This window comes from Alligator mississippiensis, chromosome 3 (assembly GCF_030867095.1).
Source record: "Alligator mississippiensis isolate rAllMis1 chromosome 3, rAllMis1, whole genome shotgun sequence".
Classification (NCBI taxonomy): Eukaryota; Metazoa; Chordata; order Crocodylia; family Alligatoridae; genus Alligator; species Alligator mississippiensis.
Genome location: NC_081826.1, coordinates 81,529,848 through 81,550,063, shown reverse-complemented (window position 1 = coordinate 81,550,063; position 20,216 = coordinate 81,529,848). Strand labels below are relative to the sequence as shown.

Sequence of the window (20,216 nt, the reverse complement as noted above, 5' to 3'; positions counted from 1 at the left end):
AATAATGATCTCACATTGTTTTTATTTGCCTTTGCATTTCTTAAAGGAAATATTTTCAGAAAAATTATCAGGAGTTGTCACTTAAGATGAATGATGGGAATTATTGAAACACTGATCAAACATGAACTACAAGCATCATTGTCCAATATCTGATGAATAGTTCTGATAACAGGACTGTTTAGGTGGAAATGAAGTCTTTCTATGGGAAACTGTTAACAAGAGGACAAAACTCAGCCAAGGCCCCAGTGTCTGGCTCAATGCTTTGCATTTTCTAGCCAATACTTAAAGCCTAGATAGGTATTATTAAACAAGCTCATCTGCTTGCCAAGGATAGAACACTGAATAGACCAAGAATACAGAATCTAAGATGCTACATAAGGCTGCAGGCTTCATCAGAGCCATGACAACCTACATGTACTTCTTATCATTGCGAACAAAGGTTACTCTGGTGGATACACAAAGACAAAATACTCAATTAAGAAAATAATAGGACAACCAAAGTGTAACAAACAAGAGAAGAGGGTACCTAGTTTTAATAAAATATTTTAAGCATGTATTTAGAGTGGGTGAAAAGCACCTTGTTCAAATTCGTGGATGACACTAAGATGTGGGGAGAGGTGGGCACGCTAGAAGGGAGGGACAGGATACACCTAGATCTGGACAAGTTACAGGGGTGGGTGGATGAGAATAGGATGGGATTTAATACTGACAAGCGCAGGGTGCTGCGCTTGGGCAGTAAGAACCAGCAGCATACCCGTAGGCTGGGGAACTCCCTTCTCGTCAGCACTGAGGCAGAAAAGGATCTTGGAGTCATTATTGATTCCAAGATGAACATGGGCCGCCAATGTGAGGACGCGGTCAGTAAGGCTAACTGCACCTTGTCATGCATCCACAGATGTAGCATAAGCAGGTCCAAGGAGGTGATCCTCCCCCTCTGTGCAACATTGGTCAGGCCGCAGTTGGAGTACTACGCCCAGTTCTGGGCGCCGCACTTCAGGAGGGATGTGGACAACATGGAGAGGGTCCAGAGGAGGGTCACTCGCATGAACGGGGGCAGCAGGGCAGGCCCTATGAGGAGAGGCTACAGGACCTAAGCCTAAACAAGAGGTGGCTGAGAGGAGATCTGGTGGCCATCTATAAACTTACCAAGGGGGACCAGCGGGGAACAGGAGAGTCCCTGTTCCCCCGAGCACTACCACGAGTAACTAGGAATAATGGCCACAAGTTGACTGAGAGTAGATTCAGGTTAGACATCAGGAAGAACTACTTCACAGTCAGGGAGGCTAGGATCTGGGACCAACTTCCAAGGGAAGTGGTGTTCGCTCCTACCCTGGGGGTCTTCAAAAAAAGGCTAGATAATTACCTGTCTGGGGTCATTTGACCCTAGCATTCTTTCCTGCCATGGCAGGGGATCGGACTTGATGATCTGCTCAGGTCCCTTCCGACCCTACCAACTGTGAAACTAAGATGCATCAGGAAACTGTGTACTGTTTCTGCCAGTGGAATTTTTTTCCCCCTTATGTGCCCCTGCTGGATCTGTGGCAACATTTAATCAACTCTGGGGGCAATCCTTCTCCAGGCAGTGAGTAGTGTGACTTACATCTAATCCTTGTAGCTCAGTCATATGCTGTGGTGAATGCAGAAAATTTGCAAGCCAGGATAGGCTCTGTGAGGTGTCCATGGCACAAAAGGCACAAAACATTTAAGGTCAACAGAGCCAATCAGCCAGGATCCTTCAAACTTGACTATATGTTGCCTTTTTCCAGGCAGCTGAAAACAAAAATAAATGCCTTTTATTCTGATATCACACAGAAAAGCTGATGAATATGGGGAGAACGAGGACCTCATCCCTGAAGAACAATTTGGAACAGGGTTATACTAGGTTCAATTTGATACATGCACTTATTGGAAGGGACTTGGCCTTCAACCATTCCATGAATATGTTGATGTGACTATTCATTTTTCTTTCTTTTGTATTTTTGAAAAACTAAATGCAAAGAACCCTGTCCCTGCCTCCAGTGTTGATTCTGCATTTTATCAAATGACTAATTTCATGCAAAATGCAGAAACACAATCAGGAGTAGAAGCCCAAGACCAGGTCCCCATCTCATTAAGGCAAAGAACAAGGCTTCGTCTGGGTCCACCTTCTAGGCAGAATAGGATTCGACCCTTATACAAAGGTGTAATACTGGGGGGCGGGGGGTTCCCCTAGATGCAAGACAACAATAAAACTACACATTTTGCAGTTCATAACATGGTCACCTAGGAAATCTACTCATTAAAAAAAAAAAAACTTCCAAAAAGGGTTTCTTTTTGGTACAGAGGTATGCACACTACTGTAGCCTCATGACTACAAGACTACTGTAGTAGTTAGTTGTTATTTTAGACTCATGAGGCCCAAGAACAAGCAGAATAAATGAGAACTGGGATCATTCCTAGCAAAATGTCATTATTCCCATTTTAAAGATTTGTAAACCAAGACAGAGGGGCAAGTGACTTACCCAATACAGAGCCAAGAAAACAACCCAGGTCTCTCACATGTCAGTCCAATTACATAGCTCCTTGGCCACATTGCCTTCCAGGCAGTGCTAGATGGAGTTGTTTGGGGTCTAGATAATATGCAGTGCTGAAGAAAGTGGCTGGAGAACTTCAGGGCTGTGAACTCCATCCACATGTATTTTCCATTATCTGTGGAGTGGCAAGAACTTTGCAGAGATCAGGAAATCAGCTATTCACACCAATATAAGTGGAATTTAGGAGTTTTGCAAGAGAGGTAGTGGAGGTTAGCCAGAAAAAACCTTCAATAATTATAATTCACTCTATCCAAGCATTTCAAAGTACTGTATGAAAAAAGCCAGGTAAAGGAAGGTAGATATTTAAATACATTCAGAGATGTGGATGTTACAAGCCAATGAGACTTATGCCAAATTAATTGAGTGCTTTTGAAAACCCAAACTCCACATTATACAGTTGATTAAGTTAATGTACACATGATAAATGCAACCCAGTCATGAAGAATGGCTCTTCTCAGTTGAGAATAAATAAGATAGCGGTATCAGATCTTCATCTAGAAGAATGTATCTGATGCACAGCATGAGGGTAAATATTAATAGCAGGGGAAGTTTAACAACATTTTATATGCTATGGGAGGGATGTGTAAGTTAAGATAGATTTTCTATTTCCCTGTGGGGTAGTGGAGAGGCCATTGCTCTCCTGGACTACACATATTGAAGAATGAAAGTTATGAATCTCTTTACCATAGCACAGCGGTGGGAAAAAATATGGCCCGTGGGCTGAATCCAGCTCACCAGGCCATTCTATCTAGACCGTGGAGCCCCTGAAATATTTGGAAAATTAATATTTATCTGCCCCTGGCTGCCTGTCAAACATGACAGGAGCCAGTGGGAGCAGGACCCAGGGGAACCCAAGACAGGACCCTGCAACAGCAAGGCCCACTCAGCCCTGCCTCCCCCAGCTGGAAGCCCCTGCCTGGCAGAGGCTTCTGGCCTGGGACCTTGGGGCTCTTCTTGCCTCCCTGTGCCGGAGCGGGAAATTCAGGTAAGAAGGTGGGGGAGGGGTGTGTGGAGGCAGGGGGGGACCATGGCTGATTGTCCCAGTCCTCAGGGCTGGGCCGGCTCCTGCTGAGTCCAGCAATCCAGCCATGCAGCTGAGCGCCACATGGTGAAGAGCAGCCAGCAGGTCGGCAGGAAAGTGGGGAAAGCAGCAGGGGGGCAGGGAGGAGTGGAAGCGAGGGGGCATGTGGGAGCGCAGGGTCCACGCTGGTGGGGCCCAGAGCAGGGTGACAAGAGCGCCGGGCGTGAGCTGGCAGGGATCCAAGGAGCCATGCTGGGCTGCGCCAGCAGGGAGAGAGGGGAGCTGGCCAGCTCGCTAGAGCCCCTGCTGGCCGGGACCCTGCGCTCCTGCCGTCCTGCTCTGCGGGCCCCACACTCCCGCCTAGCTGTCGCTGCGCGCCCGCTTAATCCCAACCCGCCTGCTCCAGCCCCGTGGTGCAGGCGAGGACCCAGATGCGCAGCCCTGACCCTGCGCTCTCCCATCCGGGCTGATCAGCGGCAGTGCGGGACAGACTGCTGCTCCGCATGGAGGGAAAGCGGCCCCTCCCCTCCCCTCCCGCTGCCGGCGCTTCCTGATGCAGCCGCTTGCAGCCTGTGCGGGGCTGCCCCGCGTCTCCACTGTGCCACCGCCACCGCCACGGCAGCACGGAACAGACACCGCCATGGCAGCCCCGCACTGCAGCGGGAGAGGCCGTTTCCCCCCGCGCCGAGCAGCGGTTTCTGCGCAGCGGGCGCTGTTCAGCCCCAACAGGCAAGCCTGGAGCTGGCGTGGCGCCCCCAGGCAGGGTCGTGGCTGCATGCGGTAGTCCCGGCCGCCACTGCTGCATGCGGCCAGGTGGTGCAGAGCGGGCACGGGGCGTGTGGGGCTGTGTGCTGGTGGTGGTGGTGGTGGCAGGGAGACGCCACAGGGCGCTCAGGCTCTGGGCTGCTGTAGGGTGGGGATGGGCGTTGACCAGCTCAGTGGGGCGCTCCCATGTACCCTCAAAACCTTCCCGCAAACCCCACAGCCACACGGTCCCCCACACACACTCACACTGGACCCACAGACACACATCCATACCCACCCACCCACAGCTCCCTGCAAAGCCCACACAGCACACTATATAAGAATAAGACTGCATTTTGAGTTATTATGCAATCACTTCTACATACAGCCATCAGCATTCTTCTGAGAGCCCAGAGGACCACCACAAAAGTACAATTGTCCACTCCTATTAGGACACCTAGCTCTGCTAGGTTAGTTGATAAAACTCAGGACTCTTAGGTTAGGGACAGACATTCAAAACCGCAGAGCCTGAATTGATTCAATCTTTGCAGGTTAGTCTAACCTGTGTACATTGAACCAATTTGAAAGTGAATAAACATTCACTTTTGACTCTGGAAATGCAGGCACATGCCTGCAAGGACTCAGGCCAGAAGCCGGGGGGTGCTAGAGAAAGCCCTTGGCTGGAGGGACACTAAGCTTGGGGGGGGCCTGGTCAGACCTAAGTATGACAGGGGACGGGTTTAAGCACCCACCCTGGCCTCCAAGGAGGCCAGCCCCTAGAGGGGGAAGGGGGAAGCAGCCCTTGTCAGGGATCCCCAGCACCCCACCCCATCTCACCTGCTTGCTGGTGGCAGGGGCTGGGCCAGACCCCGGTAGCCTGGGGACAAATGGGGGCTTAATCCCCCCAGTTGCAGGGTGGGGACAGCATGGGCACCAATAGGCTCCATTCATGTATCCAAGGCTGGGGGGGCCAGATGCCAGTAGCCTGAAGGGAAGGGTGGTTTAATCCCCTCATTACAGGCAGTAGCAGCAGGGCAGGCACTGACACGGCAGGGCTGAGTCCCTTCAAGGAGCAATCAGCTGCCCACCAGGAGGGGGCAGAGAGCGGGGAGCCAAGGCTAGGTACGGAGCCACTGACCACTGTCTCCTGCTGTGGCAACGCGGCCCAGGCTGGGGTGGCCCCAAGGGGCGGGGGTCACTGCCTACCGCTTCCTGCCTCCAGCCCCGTGCAGGGGCCACAGTTTACAGGTAGGATGCAGTTACAGCACAGCTCTCCACCCTCTCCATCTCCTGGCGGAGGCAGCAGAACAAGCATTGCAGTGGGCGCAGGTGAAGCACCCGTCACCTGCTGCCTGCTTGCAGTGGCGCCAGGCGCTTAGAGCGGGCTGCTGAGGGCGAGGGACATGGGTAGTGGCAGGGTGAGGCAATGGACCACCACAGCCTAGTCCAGCCCAGCCCCCTTGCCCAGGAGTGGAGCCCGGTCCAGCTCAGCCCTGCCGCCCAGGGTCCTATGCAGTGACTGGCCCACAGCAGCCCACCCTGAGCACCCAGCACAGCAGCGAGTGACAGGTGCTTTACCTCCTCCTACTGCGATCAGTCCCTCCATCACTGTGAGGAGGGGTGGGCTGCCACAATCCACTGCCTCCCCACACTGCTGCTCACACCCCTGACCCGCAGCAACCCGCCCCAAGCACCCAGCGCATCGCAAACAGAAACCAGGTGACAGGTGCTTCACCTATGCCTGCTGCAATAGTTAGCTCTGCTACCGGTGGCGGGAGAGGGTGGGGGCAGGGATCCACACTGCAGCTGCAGCCCACCTGTAAACTGCAGACCCTGCAGAGCTGGAGATGAGAGGTGGCGAGCACTGACCTCCACCGCCTGGTGCCGCCCCAGTCCAGGCCATGCTGCTGCAGTGGGAGGCAGTGGTGAGTTGGGCTCCGTACCTAGCCTCGGCTCCCCCCCTCCCCTCCCTGCAGCCAGGTCACATCCCTCCTCTGTGCCCCTTCCCACCCCTTTAGGCTCCTGGCATCTGGCTCCTGCGACCCTAGGTGTATGAGTGGAACCTACTGGTACCCTCACCACCCCCCACCCCTACAATGGGGGAATTAAACCCCTGCTTCCCCTCAGGCTACTGGGGTCTGGATCTGGCCATGCTCCTGCTGCTGCAGCAGTTAGGAGGGTAGAGGGCTGTGGATGCCTGGCAAGGGCTGCTGCCCCCTTGACAAGCAGACTCAGCAGCACTCCAGAGCAGGGTTTCCCATCCCCACCCTTTTCTCAGAGATCTGGAGCAGTGATAAAGCTCCTGCTAGGGAGGAGAGTGGCAGGGCCTGTGGCAGAAAGCCACCTTTGTCTCTCCCCAAAGTCTCTGCTCTGTGACAATTTGATAAGGATGGGCCCAGCAGAGAGACACATCCTTACCCTCTCTCTTTAGGTAACCTGAGCTGGGTACATTCCTGAGGGAGGGGGGAAACCTGCTCTCTCTGCCTACATGACTAGTATCACATACCTGAGTGAGGGGCTTCCTTCCTGGTGGGCTAGAGTCTGCCAGGCAACTAGTGATGCATTTCAGATTGGTTGGCTGATAGCCAACAGGTGCTGACCTCCATTGGACCAGGTAAATGAGGTCACAAGGGCTATATAAGTTAAGGACTGCCAGGAGGAGGGGGCATGAGCCATGAGAGATACCCAGGAACAAAGAAGAACTGTACCATCTGAAACTTGCTGTCTCTCTCAAAACTCATGATCAAGGAACTGCCTGCCTCCAGAGGGAATCTCCAACAGCCTCTAGATGATACTTGTGAGTAAGCTGAGATCCACCTAGATATATAGCTTGCAGTAACTCAGATGCGAGATCAAAGGCTACCCCAGCCACAGCAGTTTGCTCTATGGGATTTCTCTGATATTGCTGTACCCTGTACCCTATTCTAACCCTACCCTCTGTAACCAATACAGCTCTCCTTTGTGACTGGTGTAGGAGACTTATTGAGGGGTGGGTTAAATTATGCCTAGGAGGCCCCTTGGGTCTGCGGACTAAGGGAAACTATCCTTTTTGGCCCCTGACTTGGGGAAGTGCCCCAAGTTCTTGAATTGGGTCGAGTACCCATAGGACTATTAGGCCTGCGTTTCCCCGAGGACACAGGTCCCAGACAGTACCTTCTCGGGTGGGGGTGGTGGCAGCACACATTACCCCTGGACTCTGCGGTGGGGCTCGAAAGAGGGTCTGCCAGGACTTAGGCACCCCTGGAGGGGCACGTGGAGTCCGGAAGGTGGATGGGCATAGTGAGGTGGGACGCTCAATGCCGGAGCTCCCCCTTCTGGCCTGCCACAGGGTCAACCCTGCTTGGCTGAACCAGACAGTCCAGCCTAGCCCAGGGCTACCGAGCATGCTGAGATGCTGGAGGACTCTGATTTAACTTAAGCCAGGAAGGGATGTGGAACAGAAGCTGCATAAACCAGTTTGATCTAAATCAGTTAAGTCTGATACTATAATTGAGGGTTATAGACTGTACAGAAAGGTATTGGCAACGGGAGATGACATGGTAGTGGACCTCCAGATCGGTAGCCGTCTGTGGGACAGTGATCACCTAATAATAGAATTCACCATAAGACGGCGAGTGGGTAAGGTAACTAGTAGAGTGAAAGTGCTAGACTTTAGGAGAGCTGATCTCAATGAACTCAGGCGATTAGTCAAGGACGCACTGCAGAGTAGGAGATTTGAAGAGATGGGAGCCCAAGAAGGGTGGCTGTGCCTTAAGGAAACGATCCTTCGGGCACAAAGCAAGATGATCCCCGAGCGAGGCAAAAGAGGGAAAGGGGCCAGGAGGCTTCCCTGGCTGACCACAGAAATCCAGGGCAGCCTAAGGGCCAAAAGGGGAGCACATAAAAAGTGGAAACGGAGAGATCACCAAAGATGAATATACCTCCTCTGCTCATGCTTATAGGAAGGCAGTTAGATGGGCCAAAGCTACCATGGAGCTGAGGATGGCAACCCAAGTAAAAGACAACAAGAAATTGTTTTTTAGATATATAGGGAGTAAAAGGAAGGCCCAGGGAGGAATAGGACCCCTGCTAAATGGGCAGAAACAATTGGTGACGGACAGGGGGGACAAGGTTGAACTCCTCAACGAGTTCTTTGCCTCAGTGTTCCTAAGTGAGGGGCATGACAAGTCTCTCACTGGGGTTGTAGAGAGGCAGTAGCAAGGCGCCAGACTTCCATACATAGATCCTGAGGTGGTGCAGAGTCACTTGGAAGAACTGGATGCCTTTAAGTCAGCAGGCCCGGATGAGCTCCATCCGAGGGTGCTGAAGGCACTGGCCGACATCATTGCAGAGCCACTGGCGGGAATATTCGAACGCTCATGGCACACGGGCCAAGTCCCAGAGGACTGGAAAAGGGCTAACGTGGTCCCCATTTTCAAAAAGGGGAGGAAGGAGGACCCGGGCAACTATAGACCTGTCAATCTCACCTCCATCCTTGGCAAAGTCTTTGAAAAAATTATCAAGGCTCACATTTGTGAGAGCCCAGCAGGACAAATTATGCTGAGGGGAAATCAGCACGGGTTCGTGGCAGGCAGATCGTGCCTGACCAATCTAGTTTCTTTTTATGACCAGGTTACGAAACGCCTGGACACAGGAGGAGGGGTGGATGTCGTATACTTAGACTTCAGGAAGGCCTTCGATACGGTATCCCACCCCATACTGGTGAACAAGTTAAGAGGCTGTGACTTGGATGACTACACAGTCCGGTGGGTGGTGAATTGGCTGGAGGGTCGCACCCAGAGAGTCGTGGTGGATGGGTCGGTTTCAACCTGGAACGGTGTGGGCAGTGGGGTCCCGCAGGGCTCAGTCCTTGGACCGATACTCTTTAACGTCTTCATCAGCGATTTGGACGAGGGAGCGAAATGTACTCTGTCCAAGTTTGCGGATGACACAAAGCTATGGGGAGATGTGGACAAGCCGGAGGGCAGGGAACAGCTGCAAGCAGATCTGGACAGGTTGGACAAGTGGGCAGAAAACAACAGGATGCAGTTCAACAAGGAGAAATGCAAAGTGCTGCACCTAGGGAGGAAGAATGTCCAGCACACCTACAGCCTAGGGAATGACCCGCTGGGTGGCACGGAAGTGGAAAGGGATCTTGGAGTCCTAGTGGACTCCAAGATGAACATGAGTCCGCAGTGTGACGAAGCCATCAAAAAAGCCAATGGCACTTCGTCATGCATCTGCTGATGCACGATAAATAGGTCCAAGGAGGTGATACTTCCCCTCTATCGGGCGCTGGTCATACCGCAGTTGGAGTACTGCGTGCAATTCTGGGCGCTGCACTTCAAGAAGGATGCGGATAACCTGGAGAGGGTCCAGAGAAGGGCAACTCGTATGGTCAAGGGCCTGCAGACCAAGCCCTATGAGGAGAGACTAGAGAAACTGGACCTTTTCAGCCTCCGCAAGAAAAGGTTGAGAGGCGACCTTGTGGCTGCCTATAAGTTCATCACGGGGGCACAGAAGGGAATTGGTGAGTATTTATTCACCAAGGCGCCCCTGGGAGTTACAAGAAACAATGGCCACAAGCTAGCAGAGAGCAGATTTAGATTGGACATTAGGAAGAACTTCTTCACAGTTCGAGTGGCCAAGGTCTGGAACGGGCTCCCAAGGGAGGTGGGGCTCTCCCCTACCCTGGGGGTCTTCAAGAGGAGGTTAGATGAGTATCTAGCTGGGGTCATGTAGACCCAGCACTCTTTCCTGCTTATGCAGGGGGTTGGACTCGATGGTCTATTGAGGTCCCTTCCGACCGTAACATCTATGAATAATCAACCAGATTTATCTTAAACCAGTTTCGGCCATATTGAAACTGGTTTATGTGCACTGAACTTCTGTTCTGTTACAGGTTTAACCCAGTTTCTGATCATTTAAACCAGTTTGTGTGCAACTTCTGTCCCTAGCCCTAATTTCAGGGTTAAAGGTTCAAGCACCCTATTAGATGCACACCTTGCTTTCACTGCTGTGTTGTCTGCTGCCCATTGCCTCCGTGAGCTCCCAGTGAGAGGTTGCCACCAGAGGCCAATGTGACTTTAGATGCATAGTTAGAGAAATAATGGGTAGGAGCAGAGAGATCTATTACCTTTGGTTTTGACACTTCTGTGACAGCTACTGCAGTATCACATCCAGTTTTGATGTATACAATTCAAGGGATTGTGGAACTGCAGAGGGTTCAGAGAAGAGGATTCAAAGACTGGAAAATATGCTGTACAGTGAGAGACTTTTTAGCTTATCAAAGAAAAATAAAAGGGTGACTATCACAGGACACAGACAAATGTACATTTTAGCCACTTGAAAAGGGGTGGGGGAGCTGCTGCTGTTCAGGAGCACGTAGTTGTTAACCCATGTCTGCAAAACCCTATATGCATACAATTTAGCTAAAACACCCTAACTTTGAATGCAGCAGGATGAACAGTTGGAGCAATTCTGCTATATTTGAATTACTCTGAGAACATGCAGGTGTAACCATTGCATGGAAACAACTTATCAAGGTACCCTTCGATAACGATACCCTCAGAAGCCCTACCTAAACCCAAACAAACAGAAAACTAGATTGACAAACAAGCTTTTCACTATAGCAAGATGCAATATCTGGACTTCAAAGCTAAACATTTCAGTCTAAAAAGAAAGGCCAAAAGGGGAGTTGCCTTTGGAACAGCAGCAGGAGATTTTCTGTTACTGTAAATCACGACTGGATTTTTCTAAAAGACGTACTCTAGTCTATTTCAAACACCATTACAGGACCTACAGCAAGAATTCAGGGAAATCCCACGGTCTGAGATTTGTGGGTCATCACAATGATCACCTCTCAATTTACAGTCTAGAGATCTGTGTTTTAAAAACATGTTGTTTTCTTCCCCCGCTTTGATAGGTCGTGTTCACTGCTAACGATTTTGCTCCTCGGTATTATACCATCACTGCTCTCATTAGTCCCTTTTCTTACTCAACTACAGCAGTGGTTAGTGAACCAAAGAATTAGAAACTGCATAGTAACCATGAAGATTGTACTCACTCTGGTCGGTTTGGACTTCTGGAGGGATATTTTCTAGTATGAAGGATGTTGCCTTCTGGCTGCATAAATAAAATACTTAGAACTTGTATTGCACTCTTCCTATTCAAGCACTAACTTGCTAGCCAACTACTGAGAAGTTTTTGTTTGTTTACTTTTACTGAACTGGTTACCTCGGGTGAGATCAATAAATATTTCTTCCTAAAAAGTTTTCTATTCTTTTTCTTCTTCTTAAAAATAAAAGGAGTCCTAAAAACACAGTCATAAGCTTCTAAAAAGTAACATAGTAACTTCAGTGCTGGGATTTTGAGAACAAACAGATCTTCCTTAAAGCCAATAACCTCACGTTCTTGCTCACAAAGTGTGAATTAAATATATTTGAAACTTAAAAATCCAAAAATACATTCAATGTGACGTATCGATAAATGGAATTTAACAACATATTATTTAAGGCATATCCCAGCAATCATTCAATACCATGGAACTGCAGAGTTCCACGATTTCAAATATGGTGTCACTATGCTATTTTTTTTTTTTGTAGGCATGGAAAAAGTCAGGCAAGAAACAGGTTATCTTTAGTGAAGCACACATCAGCCATTTCACCACATGTAGCAGCACAGTTGATTATGTTCCAGAGATGTCTACAGACTTGGGGCACATCTCCAAGCAGTAGAAAACCCCTTCTTGCAGATGCCCCTCTCCCATGTTGGGAAGCAGAATTCCCTGCAGATTTCCCCATGCAAGTCTGCAAATGAGGGGATGATGATTTGAATAAGCCCCCTCCCTATAGCATTTACAGATGTCCATGGTAAAATCCGTGTGCAAGAGATTTCTCCCACGTCTGCAAATGCAGGGAGACCTAAGAACATAAGAATTGCCATTTACTGGGTCAGACCATAGGGCCATTGTTTCCCCCTGTCCCTCTCTCACTTGTAGCCTCCAGTATTTGAGGTCTAGGAAGTTCCGATTCAGAAGGTGCACCCCTAACTCCCGAGCTCAATAACTACCGATGCCCTTTTCCTCCAAGAATGTATCCAATCCTTTTCTTCAATCTAGCTAAACTGTCAGCTTCACAACATCTTGTGGCAATGAATTCCATACTTCAACTACACACTGTGTGAAAAATAACTTATTTTTGTTAGTTTTAAATGCACTACCTACTAGTTTCATTTCGTGACCTTTAGTTCTTGTATTGCAAGAGAGTACGTTTAGTATTTTGTAAACCCTTATGTCCCATCAAGCATCTCTTTTCTAAACTGAATAGGCCTAGCCTCTTTAATCTCTCCTCATACAGAAGCCCCTCTGTACTACTAAACATCCTTTTTACACTTCTCTGTACCTTCTCCACTTCCTCTATATCCTTTTTGATGCATGGGGACTTGCACTTCCCCCTCCATGCACGTAACACAGTTGGGAGGAATTGCTCTGCCAGGTCTGCCTGAGTTGGTGAGAGCAGGGTTTTCTTCTGCCAGCCTGACCAACCCACCTGGCTGAGCACAGAAGCATTCCCCCCCCTTCAGCAGATTCAGGGCAGGGTCTGGCTGAGTGGGAAAGCACCCAGAGGGAACAGATGTCTGGCAGGATAAAGTGGCAGAGTCTATTATCACCTCTTGTTGTGCTCCTGATTTTCCTTTCATGTGGCATAACAAAGGGTACAGACATCTCTTTGCTCAGCATTTGTGCTCCCCTGAGAAAATTTAAAGTGGCACAAATGAGATATTAGGCAATGTCCATTTCCACCCTCGCTCTACAAACAACTGGAAGGTTAGCGCCTACCGATACAATTAAGTCACAAATGCATGTCTGTAAAAAATCTGTGTATTTATTTTGATATACCTTTTTTCTCCCCTCGTTTATGTCACTTGTCATCTAAGACTGCAAGTTCTGAGATGCATCATATCTGTGTGTCTCTGGTGCATAGTATCACTGGGCTTATACATGATGGGTTCAGATGGGTTAAACATTTTGAAGGTCTGCCTCAAAACTACATTTTTTAAACAAAGAAATCTATTTGTAACTTCAGGCTGAATTTGACACCTAGTGTCAGCCACTGAATTGCTAAACCAGGTGTCAGCACAGATAAAGCCTGTATTCACTACTGGAAGAAAAGAGAAGACTTCCACAAAGAAATTGCTGCAAATTTAATAATGGCAACTGTGGGTGAACTGGGATATTTCTATGCTGTTTATAATCTTTTCACCCATATACTTACGAAGAGTTAAAAGTGTAACAGGGGCAGAGGTTACTAGAATAATGAGGGGAATAGAGAGCCTCTCTTCTGAGATTAAAGGAGTTTGGCTTGTTAAACAAGGCAGTAAATGTCAAACCAGGAAAACAAAAAAAGCCAAAACAAATTAATGTGCATGTGTGCGCACAGATGTACACACACATGCACTCACAATACCCCAAGAAAAGTCCTATTTCTAGGATAGAGGATGATCAGCTTATGAAACAGATATCTGACATGACTGTCTGCAACAACAGGTCACTGGACTCGGGAGGTTACTTACAGACCTATATTCTTATTCAGCATATTTCAAGGAAAGTTGTACTGTCTCATGCTTAGACAATAAGATTTGTTAGCACCCAGGCAACACAGTATCTTTAGAGAATGCTGCCTCCAGATCGAACAGATGAGGAGTATTACATGATTATATTACATTCCCAACACTTCAACAAAAGTAATTTGTTAATTTATGAACAGTTTAATAATACACAGGTTCTGCATTATAATAGGAGTTAGACACCAGAAGTCAGGGTCTAGTATGCTCTACCTTGTACAGAATTAACAGTCTCAACCATAAAGAACTTATTGAATGTCACCATAAAATTAAGAAGCTTCATTTCAGGTATTTTTTTGTATTGAAAAATAGAATAAAACAAAAACGGGCCTTAACATGTTCCTGAAATGTATTAAAATTTTTATTTGGAAGGGGTTTCTACTAGTGTCAAAAGTTTATTTGATGCATCCCATCAGCACTAAGGAATCATTACAGGGATCACACTGTACCAAAAAATAGGAAAAAAACCAGAACATGAGACTAATCCTGCCCAAATACAGGGTCTGAAAAAGACAAGACCACCACACGATATTTAGAACATTATATTTCATAAAAGACAATGATAAAAAAGTACAAACATTTTCATGAACAAAACAAAATTTTTAAGTATGATAGTACACAGGAAATTCCCAGCATTTGTTTCAGTGCATTTTTCAGTAAGCCTGTCTCAGACACCTCTACAAATTAAATAATCTTAAGTACACTTCCTCTTGCTGATATGCAATGTGTCCTTTAATTTTTTTTAATAACTGGCTTGCTTTAATTTACAAGACTAGTATTTTATATTAACCAGAAGAATATAAAAATAGACCTGAAAGATTTAAGGACAAATATTTTGCATTCATTTCTCATTAGAGCTTTTATTTCAAAAAAGGATTATTATATTGTATATTTTTCTATTTTAATTTAAAATACGGCAAGTGGGAAAAAGTTTTTAATGAACAATGTCTTTTAGCATACTGACCAAATTTTTTGTTTGTTTGTTCGTTGTTTGTTGTTTTTTATACACACCACCAGTTTTTTGTTGCATTTTTACTTCTTACTTTGCAAGATCCTCTCAGAATCTTACAAATACCTTTCCTCTCATATTAGTCCATCAAAGAGAGGAGGACATGCATTTGATTTGTTGTTTGTCAGGAACTGAAGAGCCAGTACATTTGACTTCTCTATGTTTTACTGTAAATCTGAAAATATCAAAGGAAAATGCATGACTGAGCTCTGCACTTCCATTTCTTTTGTTTGAAGGCACCGTGTATGTTAAAGTCTGCAACAGAACAGTAGAATTCAGATAGGTAGTTATACTTACTATGTTTGTTTACCATCAATAAGATGAGAGCTTTTTAAGATTTCCTGACAGTGACATTAAAAAGATACCTGAAGAATGTTGGTAAACCTCTTTCAAAGTTTAATGTGTGTTAGTTTTGGGCATAAAAAGTTGATATAAGTTCAAGTTAAGTTACAATTATGCCTTTAGACCCCTTTAAATACAATTTCAACTGCATTACATTTTCCTAAAATCATTCATAATTAATCAACTCAATCTAACCTCATAAAGTTCCATGTCTTCAGCTGAAGCATATTCACATGTATTTTTATTCTTTTTAAATGCACTAGAATTTTTTAAAAAATTGCACATTCATTTCACAGGATGCCTTCCCACATATATGGGTGTGTCAATAAATGCATGTTTCAGAAACAAGGCACAAACCTATACTACCAAAAATGCATCATAATGAAAGGGTGCTAAATTGTGGGTACTGAAGCCAGAAAATACTTCAAAATAAGGAGTCAGGCATTCAAAAATTATTCCTGTTAGCAATCCTGTAGGAAATAAGTTTTGCTGATGTGACATAGGCAAACAAGACAATTTTTTCTTTGAGAATATAGATGCTTATACGATATACTAGTTACTTAATTCACAACTATCCATGTGCCCCTCAAAATATTCTATATACTGTTATAGAAAAATATATCAAGAGGTAATAAAAGCACTCAAGCATGCATACTTTAAGTGTGTTGTGTTCAACTGTTTTCACGTATGTTAAGTCATTGCTATAGTATATGATGACTAGTAAATTTCAAGATCATTCCAACACAATCGCGCCTACAGCTTGTTCTCAGCTACATCAAATCAAATCCCTACATTTCAGCAAATAATTTGGAATGTCTCTAAGTGTGCTCATAGCTTTCATTAACAAATGGCTAAGAGAGAAACCTGCCACTGGGACTGCCACAAAAGAAAAGGTGGTAATGGTGAACTGATCCCGTGAGGTCCTGCACCATACCATCTGTGATTGTAATTCAGAAAGCAAATGTGTATACACAGATTAGTATTTCTTTTTAGGACTCCTATAGAACACCATACTGATATAGAGTTTATTTTATATAAATGTTTTTCATTCTTCAGGGGAGTGGCAGTCTTTGGTTCCTAAAAAACAAAATGGCTGAGACAGTCAGAGTAACTTAGTAGACCTTGCTTGGTAGCTAACTAATCCATTTTGAATTAAAATAGAAATTAATACACAATAGAAATTTAGGATAAAGAAATTCCTAGGTAAATATAGTGCTTCTGAAAGGTATGCCCTTTGGTAGCATAACATTACAGGCAAACCCAGAACAAAGATATCTAACATTATTAAAAAAAACAAACAAGAAAGAACCCTACAATAGGCCTCATACACTTAACACTGCAAAAAAAGAGAATTACAGAACATGGTGCTCAACCTCCAGCCTGCGGGACCATATCATCCAGCCCATGTGACTCCTCCCAGGTCTGGAAATTTGGCAACAGGGGAGCACTGGTAGCATTAATTGCCAAAACTCCAGAACTGGTCCATGGCCAGATTCATGGTTAAATGGATAGCGTAGGGCTGAGCCAGTGCACTGAATTACACCAAGGACTGCCCCTGCACACCAACTCACCCCACCATCTGGCTGAGCATCATCAATGTGAAATCTATACTTGGCAGAGCTGAGCACCCTCAACCGCACTGGGTTAAAGATACCTAATACAATGTGACAAGTGCTCAACACTTCACAGAATTATGCTCTTAAACGATAAATTATTTAATATACTATTCAAGGATTTTTTCAAAAGTAGTAGGCTCTGGCTTTACTCTGGTCCCAGTGACCTCATCATAGCCAGTGCAATAGGGACAGGCTAATACTGTCTAATTTTGAAAAATCTCACCCTGTATGCACTACGAATGTATTTTATTAGTTTAAAATGTCACTTTAATATTTGTCTTCTAATGAAGATACATTTTTGGTTCTTCTGATTCTGGAGGAATAAGTCTTATTCACTAGATTAAAAAAAAAAAAAAAAAAGGACACTACCAAAATACATATACACCAGAATACATTGTTTTAGGCATTAATATCCCTGACATTGACACTAGTGGCACACGTGGAGACTTAAAGTAAAAGTTCCTGTATATCATGATATGCAACAACCTTAAGATTTGTTCATAATATAACATGCAATATGCATAAAATCTTATTTAGATGGCAAGCGGGGAATCATAAGATTTTACTAGCAATTAGTAAATAAGAGCTGTTTTTTCTAGTAAGTTTACATATGAAGTTTGATTCTTCTATATAGATATGCAGGAGGCCTAAAGCTCAAAACTAGTATAACAGTTTACAGTCATAGCTGGCCATCAATTGGTAAGTCCTTCATTTCACACAAGGTATAACCTTTGTCTAAACATACTTACATTTACACTTGTTCTTTCATGCTAATGAAAACATTCCTACTGAATTTGAACAAGAACACAACCAAATACATACCGAAGCAGAAAATATTACCATATTTACAAGCAATGTAAGCACATTAATTTACATCACATATTTACAAAACACATTTTTAAAAAGGAAACAAGCATTCAGTTAAATTACATTTGTTGTATAAAAATTACTTGGAAGAGGAGGCTCTCTCAACTTCCAAACACGTTACAGATCTGTTTTCTGCAGTACATGTAGTACGAGTAGTTAAGATACGGAGCATGGTGCAACTAGGCTTCAATATTTAGTAGTCCCATGCTGTAAACATTTGAGTAGTAGCTGCTGGCCTTCTTTTTTGCAGAACTATTGTTTAACTCTCCTCCCAACTATCCATCAGCCAAAGTTCAGAAAGATCTCATGTGAGGTCTTTGTAATAGTGTCTTTGTATTTTCCAGTGTTATACATTTACTCCCATAGCACTGTTTGCTACTCTGCTTCCATCAATAGTCTCTAACTGGAGCAAGTTCTGGTAAGAGATTTACAGTTATATTTTTATATAATCTACTAACAAGTATTTTGGGAGTATATACTAAATTGTTCAGCCCATCAATGTACTGGCGTTCTCTGGAATATCTTAGGAGTTTATACCTGTAGAAAGAGATAAAGGGAGAGAATACAGAAAAGGTTTTTGAAAAGAAACACTCAAAATGGTTTTGCACCATTGAAATTAAATGCAAGTCATGTACTTGTCAAATCACTCTTTTCATTGTTTCTAAACATTTATGATCTCATTCTGGGAGCATCTGGAATTTGTCAAATGAGCTATAAGCTTTATTTTAATTTTTACACATTAGATCATTAGTCTCCAACCTTTAAGTAGGAAATCACCTTTTGCATTTAAAAGCAACTCAAGATCTACCGTGCGCGCTGCCACCCCCTCCCCCCTGCCCAGCAGGTAAGTCTGTGTGGAGGGAAGGAAGGGGGTAGATTGAGGCAGAGGGAAAAAAAAATTATTTGGTGGTGCGCCTCCCCAGCAGGTAAGTCCCACCTGGCCGAGGCCCCACTCAACTTACCCTTTCTCCTGCCTCTGCGACACTGTCCCTCGCCATGGATCCTTGATCTAGCCCTCGCCCCTTCCCTTCCCTTCCCTTCCCTTCCCTTCCCCATGGATTGACCTGCTGGGCTGAGGTATGCGAACGCGTGCATGCACACAGGCACTCAGCCCCTACCCGAGCCTTGGATTGGCTCCAAAAGGCTCCGAGATCTACCGGTGGATCAAAATCCACTGGTTGGTGACCACTGTATTAGATGGTTGTTCAAGTAAATTTCATATTCCTAGGAACAAACTACATTAAGATTAACTGCATCAGCATCATGATTGTGATTATCAGCATCATGATTGTGATGAGTGCTTCTGACCTCTAATTATTACACTAAACTAATTTTTAAAAGATTCTAGTTTCTTCACATTTTTCCCTTAACCGACTCAGAGCATTTGTACACATGCTTGCGCCTCAGCACCAGGTGCTTTTAAAAGCACCCAGTACTGTGTCACATGCATTCATATAAATAAATGGCAAAATGCATGTCAGCCCTGAGAAAATGGTGGCAGCCTGCTTTTGAACTGAAACGCATCAAAGGCTTTTAAGTTCAAAAGTGCACCACCGCCATTTTCTCATCACTGACATGCATTTTGCCATTTATACAAATGCATGTGATGCAGCACCAGACACATCAGCTCATGTGCAGAGCAGACTCAATTAATTGCCAGATCTCCGGTATGTCAGAGCAGACAAATGTATGTATATAAATGCCCTCAGAGTTAAGGTTGTCCAGAGTTAGGATTATTCACGTACCTGCACTGTGCATTCCCATATTTCAAAGGTTACCATAGTTACTTGACTCTAAGATGAGGTCCCACCCGCCCCCTCCAATCAGCATGGGAGAAAAAGCCTCTTGTCTTAGATTCAAATACAAAGATGGGGGGGGGGGGGGGGGGGGGGGGGGGGGCCAGGCAGCTGCTGCAGCTTTGACTCTGCCCTGGAGCCCGGGTCGTGGTCAGAGTCAGACCCACCACAACTGCCTGCCCCCATCTGCTTGCCCTCTGCAGCTTCTGTTCCCCTTCTCGCCCCCAATCTGTTCCCCCACCTTACTGTCAGGCACAGTTCAGCTCTAGCCCAGGCTGGGTTCCCTCCCAGACATGAAACGCATGGAACTCTGGCTCCTGCCTGGCCAATCAGCAGCACCAATGCTAGTGTGTGGTACAGCAGTGGCTGTGCTTCCATGTGCTGCACTCCAACCAGGGAATAGAGCCCAAGTAATGTCTGACAGTAGGAGGTGGGCAGGGAAGAGGCAGAAGTTGGGGAGTTGCGGGGGGGGTTGGAGGGAAAGAGGCAGAGGCTGTGGGGAGCTGAAGTGAGAGGCTGCACGTGGTGGGGGGAGCAGGAAGGCTAGAGGGGGAAGAAGTAGAGGGGGTAGAAGGCAAAGGGTAGCAGTGGGGGAATGTGTGTATATATTTAAAAGACAATCCTCCTATACTTAGATTCTATATC

General features: G+C 45.9%; 1 protein-coding gene across 1 annotated transcript in view; it reads right to left on the bottom strand.

Moving 5' to 3' along the window:
• Positions 1-14,467: 14,467 nt before the first annotated feature.
• The window catches only part of B4GALT6 (beta-1,4-galactosyltransferase 6), a 48,835-nt gene continuing 43,086 nt past the window's right edge, over positions 14,468-20,216 (bottom strand). The window contains exon 9 of the mRNA XM_059724145.1: positions 14,468-18,312. Coding sequence (XP_059580128.1) covers positions 18,165-18,312 — 148 coding nt within the window. The 3' untranslated portion in view covers positions 14,468-18,164. The remainder of the gene's footprint in view (positions 18,313-20,216) is intronic.